The sequence below is a fragment of the Adiantum capillus-veneris genome, chromosome 25 (assembly GCF_014529385.1).
Source record: "Adiantum capillus-veneris isolate H3 chromosome 25, ASM1452938v2, whole genome shotgun sequence".
NCBI classification, from domain to species: domain Eukaryota; kingdom Viridiplantae; phylum Streptophyta; class Polypodiopsida; order Polypodiales; family Pteridaceae; genus Adiantum; species Adiantum capillus-veneris.
This window is the reverse complement of record NC_140955.1, coordinates 59536872-59554481: the sequence shown is the minus strand read 5'-3', so window position 1 is coordinate 59554481 and position 17610 is coordinate 59536872. Positions and strand designations below refer to the sequence as shown.

The 17610-nt window shown below is 42.4% G+C and overlaps 1 protein-coding gene across 2 annotated transcripts; it reads right to left on the bottom strand.

Moving 5' to 3' along the window:
* Nucleotides 1-216: 216 nt before the first annotated feature.
* On the bottom strand, nt 217-1673 carry LOC147424957 (basic leucine zipper 23-like). 2 transcript variants are annotated; one of them, XM_086500450.1, is made up of 3 exons: nt 1009-1673; nt 751-890; nt 217-396 (listed from the first exon to the last, which is right to left on the bottom strand). In XM_086500450.1, exons 1-3 carry the CDS (start codon nt 1598-1600, stop codon nt 361-363), a joined length of 768 nt encoding a protein of 255 aa, XP_086356576.1. In that variant the 5' UTR covers nt 1601-1673; the 3' UTR covers nt 217-360. The 2 variants fall into 2 exon arrangements, with proteins under 2 accessions (XP_086356576.1, XP_086356575.1); XM_086500449.1 differs by having other exon boundaries at nt 259-396; nt 751-1664.
* Between the last annotated feature and the right edge of the window lie 15937 nt (nt 1674-17610).

Below are 17610 nucleotides of genomic sequence, written 5' to 3'. Positions count from 1 at the left end.
CCAAGGAGAATATATGGGCGGGTAAGCATGGATAAGGTGAAATGGACCCCCCATTCACAAATTTTCACTCCTCATCTTGACAGCAAGTACATTCTTGAAACTGGCACAAGGGCAGACAAAGAGCCGAGCAGGATGGATTGGTTATTCTTAAAGAGTCCAGGGCAATGTGAACAAATCATTCACCGATTCCTTCAGAGCGTACGTCGTGGAGCCAAATAGATATTCCGGACCAATCTGATCCGATCCTGTTATTCGAGGTGGAAGAAGTAGATCAAAGTCCAAATTGACACCAGCCAACCCCTGCTTTCTATGCTTGCTCTGCAAAAAGTTGCTTTTTCTTGAGGCCTCTTGGGATTGTTCCTATGACATTAAAAATTCTCCTCTTCTCTTCTTCTCCTGCCGCGAGACACATTGATAATCATCATTGCACACCCACTGTATCAAATTATCGGTGCACACTCGAGAAAACATTTCAATGTAAAGAAAAGCACCGGCGAAGGAACTATGCATCTTTGCTGGCTCGTTACATCCAATCATGTATCCTTTTAATAAACATATATGAATGAATGAAGCAGGCGCAAAAACAGTGAAATGACACTCGAGCATGCACACAATGACGGGGGCTTAAAACGAGAGATGCATCTGTTATGTGACAATATGTTGTGGAGTCAGATTTTAACAGATGCCCACCTACGGCCACTCCAAACTGAGTGAAAAACGCAACAGAAGAGAAGGAAGCGATAGACTCACCTCTTGCCTACACCAAACATGCATCTCCAACAGTATCTGGCATATCAATGTTACTGTGCCTTTTCGCCGCCTGCCGTCTTCGGGTTCCCTGCTTCTTGCCACAGTTCGTGCTTGCCTTTTCGCAAGAATAATTTGGAAGCCTAGATGTGGATGTATCAAGCAATGTTGCAGAAAAATTGTCCCTCGCCAGAGAGGGGTGAAGGCACGGCATATCAACTCCCCCACAAGGAACACTATACGAATTCAGCATGTACCCACCTGGAAGCGGCTGTGAAACCCTAGGAGTTTTCTGATAAAGAACCCCTAACTCTCCATCAATCCTCCCCCTGAACTCTGCTAGAAGGGTTCTGAGACGGTGCACCTCAGCTTCTAAAGCAGCATGCCCTTGCAATCTCCTCAAAAGCTGCTGATTGATCGACCTGAGTTGTGCAACCTGCTCTTCAAGATATGCAGTTTGAGCTTTCTTCTTCTCCCTATACTTCTTCACTGCTTCTCTGTTGCCAAGAGGCCTCTTCTTGAGAAAAGCGGAGATGTCCATGGCTTCTTCAGATGCATCTAGGTTTATGCCTTCTGCACCTTGAGACGTTTTCGAGCAATTGAGGGTTTCAGAGGAGGCTTCATTCTGCTGTTGCTGCTGCTGCTGGGCGAAAAGGTGGGTATGAGTGTGGATGCAGGTATGAGTGTGAGGAGCATTGCTCGGGCCTGGAGGGTTGCAGGTGTGGGTGTGGGTACAAGCGTGGGTGGCCTTCAAGAGCTCGTCCAAGAAGCTTCCCTCCATAGCCAGATCATTACAATCTCCAAAGACGTCCTCTGCATCGCAGTAATCGATGCTCTCGCCATCCTCTGCCATGTCCAAAGAGTTTCGAACTCGCAGACGACTAGTCTTGCTTGGTGGGCATTGCTATAGAACACAAGGTCGTCTAAAGTAGAAGAGGGCACTGCCCATAGTGGCACAATAAAAAAATAAAATCCTGCGCAAGATTGACGAGCTTGGTGACAAGACGGTCTGACGGAAGAGAAGAGCTATAGAACGCGAGAAGTCACTGCTGTTGGTCGATGATACTTCACGCGCCCAAATTCTACCTCATTGATCTCAGAATTAGTTGATTCCTTGCATGCAAGCCACGCAAAAAAACACCCTGACATGCCAGTTTTTCATTGGCCAAAGTCTCTATGGCCATGGGGACAAATTTCCTCCCCTTAAGACCCTATCTTAACGGCAGTGCCAATAAGCATGTTGACATCAAGCATCTGGCACTGAAGTAAATGACCCTCACTTTGCATTTGTTGAAAACTACCAGAGCTTCTGGCCTTGCATCTGTGAAGCAAATCCTGCTCAGTGCATTACAAGAGACTACATTTTTGAAATGAAAGATCATCCAAAACTTCATGTGCTTTTGTATGGCACCACATTTGACATACGCAACTTTCAAAGCATTGTATAGCACATCAGATGTGTCTCCATTAGCCGTCGCCAACCATGACATCCTTTTTTGGCATTCCCTGGTTGAAGCCCAAAACTCCTAGATCAAAAAAAGTAGTCAACTATTCCCATAACAGTCATACATCGACTTAGTATATTCAAGAACATGCATGAGTTCTACTACCATATCAAAGGTGAATCTCAACACAACCAAGCAGCTCGAATAGTAGTCCATATTGGAGACAAAGTCACCTAAGATTGAGTCAAGGCAGCTAGCTCCACAATAGCTTTCTTGTCTTTGCCTTTTTCCATAGAGCCAACAACACACACCCTTGCGAGTTAAATCCTCACACTCTCAAGGTACAGACAACTTTTCACTAGTACACACCCTCACACCATAGACGCACACCTGTACCAATGCTAAGTGAGCATGGAAGCTCAACTTTTATAGGCTTCGATGCCATTAGCCACATTCCATTCGTAGCAGCAGCAAGGCGGGTCCGTCTTCAAGAGGGCAAGGTAGGTCCGTCTTCAAGAGAGGGAAGAACCAACAGCGCCGCCTCATACAAAGAGAGAGAGAGAGAGAGAGAGAGAGAGAGAGAGAGAGAGAGAGAGAGAGAGAGAGAGATGCATTGTAGAGCACATACCGTAGGAGGGAGCCATCGCATCATCAAGGCTATGAGGACAAATTATACAGAGTCAAAGTCAGAGCAGCTCGTCTAAAACCCATTACCTTTCTTAACTCACTAGGTGTTAGGTACAGTATATTACGCAACCACCCACAAAATTTCATTAAGAATTTCACCGAGTAAATACAAACCCCTTTTTTTACAAGAGATTTCTTAGGTCAATACAAGATATTGAGGATAATCCCAAGTTAATTACACCGAGGCCGTGGCAACAAGCCACTCCTATCGTCAGAAGGACTTTAATCCTTGTATTAACATCATTTGTGTGTGTGTGTGTGTGTGTGTGTGTGTGTGTGTGTGTGTGTGTGTGAGAGAGAGAGAGAGAGAGAGAGAGAGAGAGAGAGAGAGAGAGAGAGAGAGAGAGAGAGAAAAGCAGATGAAGAAGAAGAAGGTTGATCAAATGGTTATTCAAGATGTAAATAGCAAACTACCAAGCTTGGGTGATAGAAAGGTTGTACTGTTTTTCTCTTTTTTTAAACACACATACAACCACTGGCAAAGCACACGCACACATCGAGGGGAGAGAGAGAGAGAGAGAGAGAGAGAGAGAGAGAGTCTTTTTGGAATCTGCTCATTGGATTTCAAGCGCTCGTCAAAAAATGTTTGCCAAAAAATTACGTTCATAGTTGAGCATTTTGAGTATCTTTGAGTTAGCCATATCTTTACATAAAACAATTCAAAGGAGAAATCGTGCCCTCCATCAGGGGTAAGTTTTGAAGGTGTCAAAACCCTTCGTAGGCACTTTTACCATATGGAGAAGAGCTAGAAGATAAGAATGTTGAAAAGCTAGAATATGGCTTAAGGAAGGGTAGGTCGATGCCAAAATTGGCATAGTTACAAAAAGCATTGCATAATTGCATATGAGACAAATTGGCACACGTGTGACCACGCATGGGGTATACTTATTTTTATTAAAAAAAACCAATAACTATGGATTGCATTACCATCACCTAAAACCCCCTCGATTTGGCCTTCGGTTCCCCTTGTCGACAATAGCTCGGCTACAACCATGTGCCTGTAGAAAAGGAGACTAGCTTTTCCCAAAATAAACAAGTGATAAAATCACAAGGCCTGCCAGGCATGATAAAAATTTCTTTTTGACATGCAATTTTTCAAGCCTCCTTTCATATGCTTTGTGTAATGCAATCAACTTATATAATTTGCCATATATAACGTTAACTTAAAGATATAAATACAAAAAATGACAAGCAATTTTGAGATTGTTTTGATAGGCAAAATATTCCTTGACAAAAAAAAATAGGCATCAATTTTAGGCCTTGATCTGAAGCTAGATCCCACTTTAAAATCACTACATCTGTGAGCTTTAAAAAAAAAAACATAAGCACATAAAATTGAATTAAAAAAGCACCCTTAAGCTCTACGCCCTAAGCTTTAGATCCCTATGCTCTACACCCCACTTTAAAAATTCTACATTTTTAAACTCTAGAGCTTTTTTTACAAATTTAAAACTGTAGATCCCTAAGTTGTAAATCCCACTTTAAAAGCTTTAAAGTTCTAAGTCCTAAAACTCTAGCATCTCGGGGTGACCCTCCCCCTACTTGTGGATCCATGTAACATTTTCACTTTCTTTAATTCAAAGTTTTATCTTCTAATAAAAAAAAACTCTAGGTCCTCATTGGATCATTGGAGACCTTACTTTAAAAGTTCTACATCTTTAAGTTCTAAACTTAGCTTTAAAATCTCTAAAAATAAAAACAAACAAGGTGAGGGATCACGAGGGCCTGCCAATGGAAGGATTTGTGAAGGTGGACGACATCCTTTAAAGTACACCCAACCCAACACAACGCTAAGCAGTGTTCGAGAAAAATCATTTCTCCAAACATACAAAATTTCCTTTATTGAATTTTCCAAGAGGAAATCTTAGAAAATTAGGTTTATTTTTTGGGTTTTTACACTAATTTTCTCTATTTTGGGGCGAAATTTCTCCTTTTTCCCTTGCCTTCAACCTGCATTTTTGAAATCGAAAACGGCATGATATTAAGCTGAGACACATTTTTTCCGAACACTGACGCTAAGGCCTTTCCTCAGCAGGCCAAAAATGCAAACACCGTCGATCTAAGGCTAAATGGGGTCTAGGTGCCTTTATGATTCGATGGACACCTGTAACCAGTGTTCGTGAAAAATGTGTCTCAGCCTAATATCGTGCCAGTTTCAATTTCAGAAATGCCGGTCGAGGGCAAGAGAAAAGGGAGAAATTCCGTCCAAAAAGCGAGAGAAATAATGTAAAAACCCGAAAAGATAACCTAATTTTTAAACATTTCTTATGGAAAATCAAGGGAAGGAAGTTTGTATGTTTAAAATGAATTTTCAAGTCTGCCTCTAACAAAACGTGAGCTGGTACATCGATGGAACTCTCGAGGCAGACAATATCGCAGATGACTCTAGTCTCTAAGCACAAACTCGCGTGTGCAATATAACAAGGGCCTTTATGACTCGATAGGCATCTACAACAAAATGTAATTAAGCCTGTCGCCATCTGCACAATCCTCCCCCGTGGCCCCGTCGCCATCGCCTCTCGGCAACACGAAAAATACATGCACTTCGCATGTGCAGTACAACAAAGAGAGAGAGAGAGAGAGAGAGAGAGAGAGAGAGATTCATTCTTTCTTGCTGCAGGTGTCATTATGTCTGTGTGTGTGTGTGTATATTTCCAGCTGAGCAGAAGGCCGCGTCACCACAGTGACACCACCGACCTCCTAGGCTATCCAGTTGCAGCCCTCAATGTGTATTGCCGACACCACCGACCTACCCACGTTTCGTCCTCTCTCTCAAGCTGTCCACAATCATTGTGAGTCACATCGTCCTACGCTTTGCCTTCACCCGAATGCCTCAAAAGAGGATGACCGTCCACATGGATGACATCCTTCAAAGGACGCCCAAGCCAACACAACTCTAAGGCCTTTCCTTAGCAGGCCAAAAATCTTTAAAGGTTAAAGCCCTAAATGATAAATTCCTTCCATAAAGTTTTAACTAACAAAAATGACAACTTTAGTCTATTACCTCAAGTTTCAAGGGGTGAACCAAATTCTCGAAATGAAAAGGTGGCTAAAAGAACTTCTCATATTTCAAAATGAAAAGGTGACTCTTGGGATTTGTGGAGCCTTTAAGGTTTTATCATTTAACATGTAAGATTGTCAACGTTTCATGCTTCCAAAGGCATTGCGCAACCCAAAATCTTTTCCTTGATATACGAGAGTTCATTTTATATTTCAAAACTCAATACATGTCCATCATTAGATTTACACAATTCATTTCAATGAGTGTCCACTATCTTATTTCAACCAATCAACATTTTTGATCTATCAAAAAATGCTTAAAAATACAACTCAACCTTTTTCCTATTTTAGTCAGCAAAAAGAGAAGGCAATGCTATAGCCTTGCCCTTTGGGCAGGACAAAAAAGGTTTTGACTAGTCTCGTGCAACAAGGGTCATTATTCGTCCACGTGGTCGGCTCTCCATTCAACATGTGAAAAAGTGATGTTAGGGTAGAGGTGCCAATAAAAGTATGGGTCCCTCTTTAGGACCCGTCCTACCCCCAAAAAATATCACCAAAATGCACCAAATTAGAGACAAGAAAGCTTGAATGCTTTTGTGGTTAGTATAGCTTTTAGAGAATCTTGGTCGTTGCATCATGTGTTCAAGCCTTGTTGGCAGCTTTGTACCTAATTACCCCCTTGATGGGTTTGCAACTCATCTCCATTTTTGTTACATAGGAAATCATATTTTTGCATCGCGTTTGAGGTAGCAAGCACCATTCGAGCTATTGATTTTTGTTGCAATTGTGCACGCTCATGGTGCATCCTTTGTACCCTTCCCCGCTCAAAATGGCTAACCGAAGCTCTTGCTAGATGCGTCGAGATTTTGATGTCTCTAAACCAGCTCCTCTACCTTAGGGTGGTCTTTTTGTTTTGGTTTGCCAAAATCACATTCAAGAGTTTTTTATACATTTTCCAATGGGTTCAAAAAAGCTAAATTCATTGTTCACATTAACATAGTGCAAGGAAACTTCATTAAGAAGAAAAAGGCTCAATTAAAGGTAAACAACAAGGTGAAAATTCACTATGGCCTACATAATGCAATTGACAATAAATTTTTAATAAAAAGCTTCTTTGAGAAAAATAGAAAGTGACAATATTATTTTTGCTTTCTAAACGAAACCTTAGTGTTGTGTTGGGTTAGGGAGACTTTCATTGTTTTCAGTGCATGATAGAGACTTACTTTAAATGCTTATTTCACTTTCATTTCATATCCGGACATGTCTTGACTTTTTTTGCGTTCTATTGTTTTAGAATGTTAAAGTGAAATTTCACTTGCATAATTCTAGTAAACTCTATGGATATACACACACATATATATTAATCAATTTTTTTAATTTCACATTTCATTTCACGGCCTCACATGGCTTGACTTTTCTTACATTCTATAACTTAATTCTAGTCAATATTTAGGAAAGTCTCTTTTATTAAGCGGCCGTCGACTGAGTTTCCTTTCCACAAAGAGGCGAACCAAAAATACTAGCATAAATTTAAAATTTGCAGGATTTTTGAACTATTTTCTCACATATTTCACGAGTTTTTCTTCCCTTTACCATGGTTGGCAACCAGGTAGTCTCCATTTTCAACCGGCTCAAGGCTAAGCTGAGGCAATCCTTTCTTGAACACTGAACCTAATGATTTTTTAACGTTCTAATTATTTTAGAAAGCCACCATGATTCTTTCACTTGTTAAACATGTAGTGTCACAATACAATATTATGTTTTTTTGAAAAAATGTGTAACAATGAACTTTTTGGCCTGCTAAGGAAAGGCCTTAGTGTTGGGCTAGCTTGGGTGTACTTTCACGGATGGTGTCTACGTGGACGGTCAGCACTTTTCGAGGTGAGAAGGCATGCTAAAATCTGCTTGGAGCCGTCTACAGTTGCAGCTGAAGAGAGTAAGCACTCCACATGACCTGACGATGGGAGATTGGAGTCGTGAGGCGGAATGCAGAGGACGTGTTGGGGCTTGTCAGAGCTCAACATTTGAGCATACGTGCCATCCCTCACCTTGTTTTTCACGTGTAAGGAAGTCAAACCTGCCTGCATTAGCACGAGCGAGCTTGACGTGTGCTCAGGAGTTCCATCACCGCGGTTTTGTGCAACCTGTCCAAACGTCGTCTTGAGGCCCCTGCACTTCACTAAATGCAACCATAATCCTGCAGACTCTCGATTGCCAGAGAGAGAGAGAGAGAGAGAGAGAGAGAGAGAGAGAGAGAGAGAGGTTGTTTAGTGACGTGTAGCTTACCTTCCTTCTAGTGGCTGTGTACCTTCCTCCTGCAAACCCTCGATTACCTCAAATAGAGAGAGAGAGAGAGAGAGAGAGAGAGAGAGAGAGAGAGAGAGAGAGAGAGAGAGAGAGAGAGAGAGAGAGAGAGAGAGAGAGAGAGAGAGAGATGGCGGATCAGTGTTGCGAGGAAGAAATTGGCGAGGAAGAGTTGACGAGGAAGCTGGGTGCAATGTTTCCCAACTATGTCGATGCCTATGATGAGGAAGAAGTGATGCATGAAGTCGGATGCGGTGCTGGTCATGCCCCGTGGGATGGGGAGTTGTTGGCTTGCGAGCCATATATAAATCTTAAGGACTGCTGGGGTAGGGACTGCAAAGAGTCTCAGGTGGACCCTGTGGACTCCTACCCCTCGGTCAATGGAAAAATGTCAGTATGTGAGGACAGGTGTAACTCCAAGGTCAACAATTGGGCTATGCAAGATGCGGATATTGGTGGTGTTGTTAGCAAACCCGAACTGGGGATGTCGGTGGCCAGCGAGCTAGACTCAAACAGTGAGTATTGTGCAAATGAAGGAAGTGGGGGGGAGTGTCAGGCGGGTACTGTTGACTCCTACTCCCCGCATGAATGGGAAAAGCAAGTTAGTGCAGAACAAAGTGACCTATGAGTTGGGAGTTGTTTTGCGTCCGAAACGGGAGCCATGGGAATGCTTATGCCTATGAAGGTGTTAGATGATGGGACTGAGAAATAGGTGAGTCCTGCAGACGTCCAAGAGTTTCTTGATGAAGCAAAACACCCGCTTGGCTTGGCCAGTTGGCATCAAGGGCAGGAAAGTCATAAACTCTAATATCTAGCTTACCCAAATGATTTTCTCATATTAAACTGATCATTTAATGTGGGAGAATAAACGGAAACAAGAGTTAGAATAGAGACATGTGCTTCTAGACGTATCTTAGCAGGGGACCAAAAGGAGAGATGATTGCATCTCAATATGGGTCCAAAAGGAGATGGTCTACCAAAGAGCAATCTGTAATAAGTGCTTCTAGACTTATCTTAGCGGGGACCAAGAGGAGAGATGGTTACATCTGAATACGGGTCCAAAAGGAGGTAGTCTATCAAAGAGCAACGTGCATCTAATGGAGCTTAAAAGACCTTAGGGTTAGCTTCATTAAAGACCTCAAATAGTTAGTGTTAAAAGTTCTTTGACCGTAGGGAAGCTAGGGCTGAGCTTGAGGTGGGAACCCGACCTAAGCTTGAGGTGCTTGTCGTGCTTGATGACTAAGGTGCTTGAGGTGCTTGTCATGCTTAATGAGGAAGGTGCTTGAGAAGCTTCCCATGCATGGGGGGTAAGGTGCTTGAGTCAAAAAGAGACCCTACAAAGGAGGGGGAAAGCCCCAAAGTTAGGGGAATCCTTGACTTAACCTCCCACTCACCCGAAGGGCACCCCTTTTCTAAAGGGGCACATGGGACACATGTCAGGCTCTCCCTATGCTTAGCCACATGGTGTGTTTGAATGCTCTTGGGTGGGCTAAAGAGGGATCCAATGAGCTTCTAGTTCCATCCAACAAATATCTAGATATTTTCAAGCTCTCTCTCTCTCTCTAAGGGGTAAGGAGGACACTTGTCCAAACACTACCCATGTACTTGAAATGCATGCTGGGGGAGAGGGGTCCAATGAGCTTGAGGCATGAGAAAAAGGTAGAACTCGCCCCAAGCAAGCAAGGGGTGTGCTAGGGGGGTATACACCACACACACACACACACTCATCTTGTGGATTCATTCTCACTTGGTGAAAGTAGAGGAACTCCACCTCCTTCTCTAAGCTTGTGAGAAGTGAGAGCCTACACCAACACTCTTGGCTATGGAATGCAAATCCAACCAAGAGCCATGCTTCAATGCTTAAGCTTGCCATCTTCTCCATCTTCATTACTATGCTATTATGTATGCTAGCAAGAAGAGTGATGATAAGTGAGAAACTATTTCTTTCTCCTATGGAATGTTTCTTCTTCTTCTTCCCTACCCTCATTTCCCGCTAGCTCTCTCCACCTTCGAAGGTGTTTGAGGCCTTGGGACTGAGGCTTGGGATAGTTAATGCTTTTTACAAATTTTATGTTATGCTTGTGATGCATGAAGCTTTCCATCTTCATTGCATCACCAAGGTCACAAGGAACACAAATATTGTATTGTACCAAGTCTCTCTTGATGGGAGAACTATAATACAAATGCCTATTGGAGGGGGGACCGGCTCCGTATGAATCCGGTCCTCAACTATTGTAATGTTCTCTAAAATGTCTCTCTCTTACAAAATTATTGTTCATGCCAAGTTAACTAAGTACCATGTTTATGTTGCTACCATAAATTAAGTTCACTCGCTATGCTCACAAAGTAATCTCTCAAAAGTGCTTTATCTAATTTCCTAATTCCGCTACTCTCAAAGTTCATAGGCCATGTACATTACATTGGTATCAGAGCATTTGGTTTCTCTTTTCTTGCTTAAGAAGAGAGGTCCTTAATTAGCCTATTAATGGTTGATTTGGTTAATTATATTAGGGTAAGTGGGACTGGATCTATTATCGGTTTTGTTGAGCCCACTTTGTGGGATATGGTGCACAGCTCGGAAGCTTTGGTCTTAATAATGGAGTCTTATTAGACTTGCCTGCGGCTTTACCATTATTGAGCCATAAGAAGTCCGAAATGAGCTATCCCTCGGCAACTCTGCTATGTTAGACCCACTCCACTACTCTCTATAATTAACCAATTCGAGCCGTGGGTTTAGATACTTAAGTGCCTATTTTCAAAGGCTAAGAGGAGTAGCAACTAAGGTTTTGAATTGCCAAAGCATACATTAAGTAAACACATAAGTTTAATTAACATGGCTGACAATAACCAAGAGAGTAGAATGAACATTGATAACTTTGATTTTGCACATGAAGGTGCTAATGATGATGCTCCCATGTTTGTTAATTATCTTGTTACTAGGTTGCAACAAGCTATGGGAAACCCCGCTTTGCCAGCCAAAGTTACTCAACAACTTCGTGCTTATGGGATTTCCTTTCCTCTCCAAGAGGAGAGAGAGCTTAAGAGGCCTCTTGATGAGACCCACAAAAGAAGACTCTCTCCCATACGAGAGGAGGAATCCAAAGAACAATAAAGTAATGAATCCCTAAGTTCCTCCGAAGATGTGGCTCCACGAAGACGGCAGACTAAACCATCGCCAACTCCTCCCAAGAGGAAACGGTTAACCCATAGTCCTTCTCCTCATCACTTCAAAAAGGGAAGAGAGGAAAGAAAGGAAGAAAAGGACAAGAAAGAGGTCACCCTCTTCTCCTTCTTCTTTGTTACCATATACATGTGGTAGTGATGTGTGTGAACACACTAGGACCCTTGGGGCATTTTTTCCCTCTTTAGGAGGTTTTTTCCCCCGAGCATGTATATACGCCCATCACTCTAGGGCTATCTAAATTTCCATTGCATACTAAGTAACATGCTCTATATTGTGGGCCTTGAGCTTCCTTCGTCTTCTCCAAGTTGTGTGCGTTTTTTTGCAACCCTAATTCCAACAATTGGTATCAAAGGAGGTTGCGTCCTCCCAGGCTTAGTCGTCAATTGCTCCAGCACACGCTTGCTCACTTTCTCCGATTTCAGTGAGCTTTGGCAAGCATTTGCAGGTCGACAAAAATTTTGGGCAAGCTTTAGAGCTTAGTCTGCTCAGATTTTTGATTCGGGCTCATTTCGGCCTCCGTTTCCACTACAGGCAGTACTGCACAGGCTATTTCGTCATTTTATGCAGAATTTCTGTCAGTGCCGTTTTCTGGTGTCTCATAGTCTTCTACGGTTTGTGCTATATAGCACGTGTTGTTCCCGCTCCGTTTCTCCTATTTTCGAACAGTTTTCACATCAGGTGCAACATTTACCATGACTGACAACAACACAGATGTGTTCAAGATGTTTGCTGCTGAGGACAGGTTGGATGGGGACAACTATCCTATGTGGGCTTATATGATGCAACATGTTCTTGTGTCAAAGGGCGTCTGGAACATTGTGCAGGGCATTGATGTACGTCCTGGTTCTGCGGATGTAGGCGATGTTGAGGATGTCGCAGGTCTTGCTGCAAGGATTGCTACTATTAGAGTTGTTTTGCCTATGGCAGAACAAGCTTGTTGGGATGTAAAGGATGCGTAGGCTCATGCATTGATTGCGTTGTATGTGAAGCGCACCATTGTTCCTCACATTCGTTCAGCAAAATATGCTAAACATGCTTGGGATATTCTAGCAGGTCTTTATACAAGCCGCAATGAGGCTAAAATTGCTTTGCTGCGTAAAGAGTTGGAGTCAAAGATTATGCATGAGGAAGATGATATGCACACTTTTCTTGCTGGTGTCAAGGATATCAATGAGCAACTTATTTCTGCAGGTGAAGTCATTTTCGACAGTTCCCTTGTGCAGACAGTTCTTGATGCCTTACCAGATTCCTACCAGACTTTTGCTAGTACTTGGAGACTTATGACTTGAGAAAATCATGAAGTTGTCAATTTTGATGCATTATGCACATTGCTGTTGCAAGAGTCACTTTCCAGAAAAAACAGGACTAGGCAGCGTGCAGTTGAACAAGCTTTTATCGCTTCTCAAAGAAAGGGTGGTAATAGCAATGCACCACTTCTTATGCTTCTGCTACGAGTGGCAAAAATTATGTTCCTAATGCTTCTGCTGGCAGCAATTCGTCTGAAAATTCTGGTGATAAGGGCCAAAAGAAGGTGCGTTGCCATTATTGTAAAGCTAATGATCACTCGATCAAGTCGCGTCCTAAGTTGAAGGCCAAAGAGGCTAAGAAGAAAGAGGGCGGTTCCACTGCAAATGTTGGTTCCACTACAAATGCAGCCATTGTTGAGTCTTCTGTGAAAGGAGACTGTGTTGCTGATGTTGATGCAGAATGGGCTTTTAGCGCAGAGTGCACTTACAATCCTGATGTCCATGATGCATGCTTGTCAGTTGCTGCAGATTCACATGTGTGGTATTTCGACAGTGGTGCCACAAAGCACATTACCTCACATCGTGAATTGTTTACCTCTCTTGAGTCTGTCCCTCATGGGGATTCAGTCACTTGTGCCAACAATGCCTCTTATCCGGTTCAGGGAGTTGGAAAGATTGTGCTTACTGCTGCAAATGGCAGTTCCTTCACACTTGTTGATGCACATTATGTACCGGGGATCAAGAAGAATCTCTTGTTTGTATCCGCACTTGCTAGACTTGGACTTGTAGTCAAATTTGTGGATGACAGATGTACAGTTCATGATCTCAGTTTTGGTGATGAAATTGTTGCATCTAGCCTTTTGTGCCGTGGGCTGTATAAGATCACTCTGTATGACAAGTGTGGACAAAATTTTGCAAATGCTGTTGCAGAATTAAGGGCTATTTCAGATGCAAAACTTTGGAATGCACGTTTTGGTCATCTAAATTTTTCCAGTTTGTTGCATTTGCAGAAATCTGTTATGGTTGCTTCTTTGCTGCCTCTTGAAGCACCAGTAAAACATGTTTGTGAAGGATGTATTTTGGGTAAGATGCAGCGTTCTAAGTTTCCAAAGGATGGTTCAATTTGGGCCACATGCAGGTTGCAGCTTGTGCATAGTGATGTTTGCGGGCCCATGCAAACTCCGTCCTTGGGAAATTACCTATACTTCGTGACTTTCATTGATGATTACTCCAGGCATGCATGGGTATTTCCGCTTAAAGCGAAGTCCGAAGTTTTTATGTGCTTCAAACAATTTCCGGCTATGGCTGAAAATGTCTCAAAATGTACTATGGGCACCCTCCGTTTCGATCGAGGGGGGGAGTATATGTCTCATGAATTTAATGCATTTCTGGCTAGTCGTGGGATAAAACACCAATGTACAGTGCCTTATACACCTCAGCAAAATGGTGTTGCTGAGAGGAAAAACGGGTCACTGATGAAAATGGCACGATGTATGGTCAAAAGTCAAGCTTTGCCACATTCTTTTTGGCTTCAGGCCATCATGTGTGCCACTTATGTACTTAACAGGTGTCCTACAAAAGCTTTGTAGTCTATTACTCCATATGAAGCATGGCATGATCAAAAGCCTTCTATTGAGCACATGCGTGTTTTTGGCTGTTTGGCATATGCTTTGGTTCCACAAACACAGCGCAGAAAATTGGATGATAAGGCTGTCAAATGTATTTTTGTTGGTTATAGTGCTGAAAGCAAAGGTTACAGGTTATATAATCCGCAAACAAAGCGTATTCTGGTTTCACGGGATGTAGTGTTTGTGGAAAATTCTGTTAAGCCCTTGCTGTCATGTACTAGAGACAGTAATGTAAGCTCACAGGACATTTATGACACTTTGTTGCCTCTTTTCAGTGGTGGAAATACGAATGTAAGTTCCAATGAGGCAAATGTACGGCCTATGGGGGTTTTTGAAAATGTTACAGATCAGCCTATTATTGATGCAGATGTACATGATGTACTTGATGAGGAAAAGGCTGAAAATGAGCAGGCTAGAGGTATTCCAAAATGGCTGGTGCACACTTTGCGTGACAGTAAATTGGATGCACCTTTGTCTAGTCGTACTCGTTTAGGCTCTCGCCATGCATCTTATGCATCAGATTGTTATGCTTTGGCTGTGTCTAGCTTACATGATGCTGGCTGTGTCTAGCTTTGGCTGTGTCTAGCTTACATGATGTTGAGGAGCCTCAATATTTTGATGCAGCACAGAATTCAAAAAATTGGATGGCTGCCATGAAATCAGAATATGATGCACTTATAGAAAATGATACATGGACTTTATGTGATTTGCCTCCAGGCAAAAAAGCCATTGGTACGAAGTGAGGTTACAAGTTGAAACGCAAACCGGATGGTGAGATCGATTGCCATAAGGCTCGACTTGTTGCAAAGGGTTATGCACAACAAAAAGGCATAGATTATGAAGAGACTTTTGCTCCCACTTGTCGTATGACTACTGTGCATTTTCTATGTGCATTTGTAGCTCATTTTGGTTGGGATGTACATCAATCAGACATTGTTACTGCTTTCTTGAATGGTGACATATTTGAGGAAGTTTATGTAACGCAGCCTCGCGGTTTTGTCATAAAAGGACAAGAGGACAAAGTGTGCAGATGTAAGAAGGCTTTGTATGGGTTGAAGCAATCTCTTCGTGCTTGGTATGTGTGCGCGTATGTCGCATGTGTCAATGCAAGGAACTTGCCGATACACCGTGTGCGAGCCACAAATGGCTCCAAGCACACAACAAGCCTAAACTAAAGCTCAAAGAAGGCGATGGTGTGTCACTCACCGCTCTACGCTTGGTTCGTGGAGGATTCCTCGCCGCGAAGAAGAAGGAGACGCCGCTATGCCACGCTCAACTGCCTCACCGCCACCGTGCCGCCACAATGCTCGATCACACACACATTCTCTCTCTCTCTCTCTCTCACATACACATACACACACACACACACACACACACACACACATACACACACACACACACACACACACACACAAGGAGGCAAAGAAGAAGAAGATGGAGCAAGAGCACTCTTCTATTGCACAAATGAGAGAATGAGTGAATCTTAGGTTTAGTTGACTTTTATATTAGCTCGCCCCATTCACACTTGGCCGGTGCCCATGCTTAGCCAACTAATCCCTTGAATGTTCCAGTTAGAGTGCGCCGCTCATCGACGATCACTCTTACCCTTTTCCTATTGGACCGACAAGTCCGGTCCTTGACTCTACCAAATATATAATACAATGTCCGCCGTAGGTTACAACGTCCGTCGTAGGTAATAGGGTGTCCGTGAGCCGTGAGGGTTAACATGCCCCCCTTCTTGATGTAGATTCTGTCCTCGGAAGCTATTGAGTTGAAGCTTGTTATGTCCATGTTGTAGAGCATCTGGATTTGAATCTGCAAGGCAAGGTCACTGTTTCAGCAAGCGGAATTATATGGCCATAAATCATGAGGGGAATGTAAAGTACATGTGGAAATGAGTAAATGCAAGATTTATGAAATGTTAGACTGCCATTAAGGACAAATAAATCGCACTTTGAGTAAATTAATTAATCAAGAGTTTTGGGCTTATGGGCGAGTCTATCAACTAGTTAGCTATGACTAAGGTTAAAACAACTACTCTAGTACTAGCTAAGCTAAGAAGATTATCTAAATGCAAGATTCCCTAATTGTGCTTTTCAGCTTTGATTAGCCAACTAGCTCTCACAACTGCAAACAAAAGCTTGAAATGTTAACTGTAAGCTCGATGGAAGTCTTTTAAATGTCATTCATTTTTTCTTTTTCTCTTTTTTACTTTGGTTCACAATCATTTGATGTGTGTGCTTATTTTGTATGTCCGGGGCTTTTTGCTTCTCAAGGAAAAGCGCTCACACTGAGAACCTCTAGGGCTCTAGTACCATAGACAATACATGTGAGTGAAGTACCAAATCAAGCCAGGATTTCTCTTTCAGCATTAGATTTTTCATCTGTGGCACTTATGTTTTTTGCTTCCATTTCCTTTGTATTCTCACTAGTGTTTTTGTTGTTTAAGTGAGCAAGCTTCTCTATGCCTTAAACATTCCTAAGGTCTCAAATACTCAAATAATTTTATCAGCTAGGCCTAGTGGTCAAGTAAATGAGTTAACCTAAAGTCACGGTCTCCTAATCTCAAGGCTCATCCATAAGATTAAACTCTAGTTCCATCAACTTAAGCAAAGACAAATTTATACATCTATAATGGCAGATAACAAACATAACTATTGCACTCAAACAAACCATGAAAAATCATTATTAGCAATTATACATATCCACCAACATGAATAATGGAAAGTAGTACACATGGAGGTATGGAGTTGCTCATTTCGTCGAAGCAGATGTCCTCAGCCATGTGGATGGAGATCCATATAAGTCCTACCTAACACATCCAAAAAACAAGCACTATACCCCTAGGAGGCATGTCAGTGTGAAAAAATTAAAACTCCTAGAAAATAAACTCAAAACACAATCCAGACCCCTAACCTATCTATCTGTTATCCCTTTTAGAATCAAGGAAAGAGGATATTATATAAACCGGGTGGCCACCCTAAGGCTAGGCCTCTATCCTCATCATCTAGATAAACGAAATCATTTTCCGTGAGGCCATAGTCTTCCTCGGTGTCTATTATTTCTTCTTCATCATCCTCTTGCGCAAGCGTGTTAATCAAGAACCTCGCAATGCGTGGATACTCATCCTGTGCAAAAGAATAAGCATGTGCCACCGGAGAAACATTCGCTACTGGGTAGGGATCACTAGTTATCCATAGACGTATCAGCCATTCTAACTCCTCAAAATTTCGCTCACGCGCAAATCTCTCTACCAAATCCCATTCCCAAGAAAGTACATGGTAGCAGATGTGAAACACTTGAGAAAAGGAAAAAGGGTACCTTTCATAAAAAATAGAAGCGCATGCCTCTGGTGAACTAGCCATCTC

What these genes read in the sequence shown, in the direction of transcription:
- LOC147424957 (XM_086500449.1), bottom strand. Translation starts at nt 1,600, where the DNA reads ATGGCAGAGGATGGCGAGAGCATCGATTACTGCGATGCAGAGGACGTC.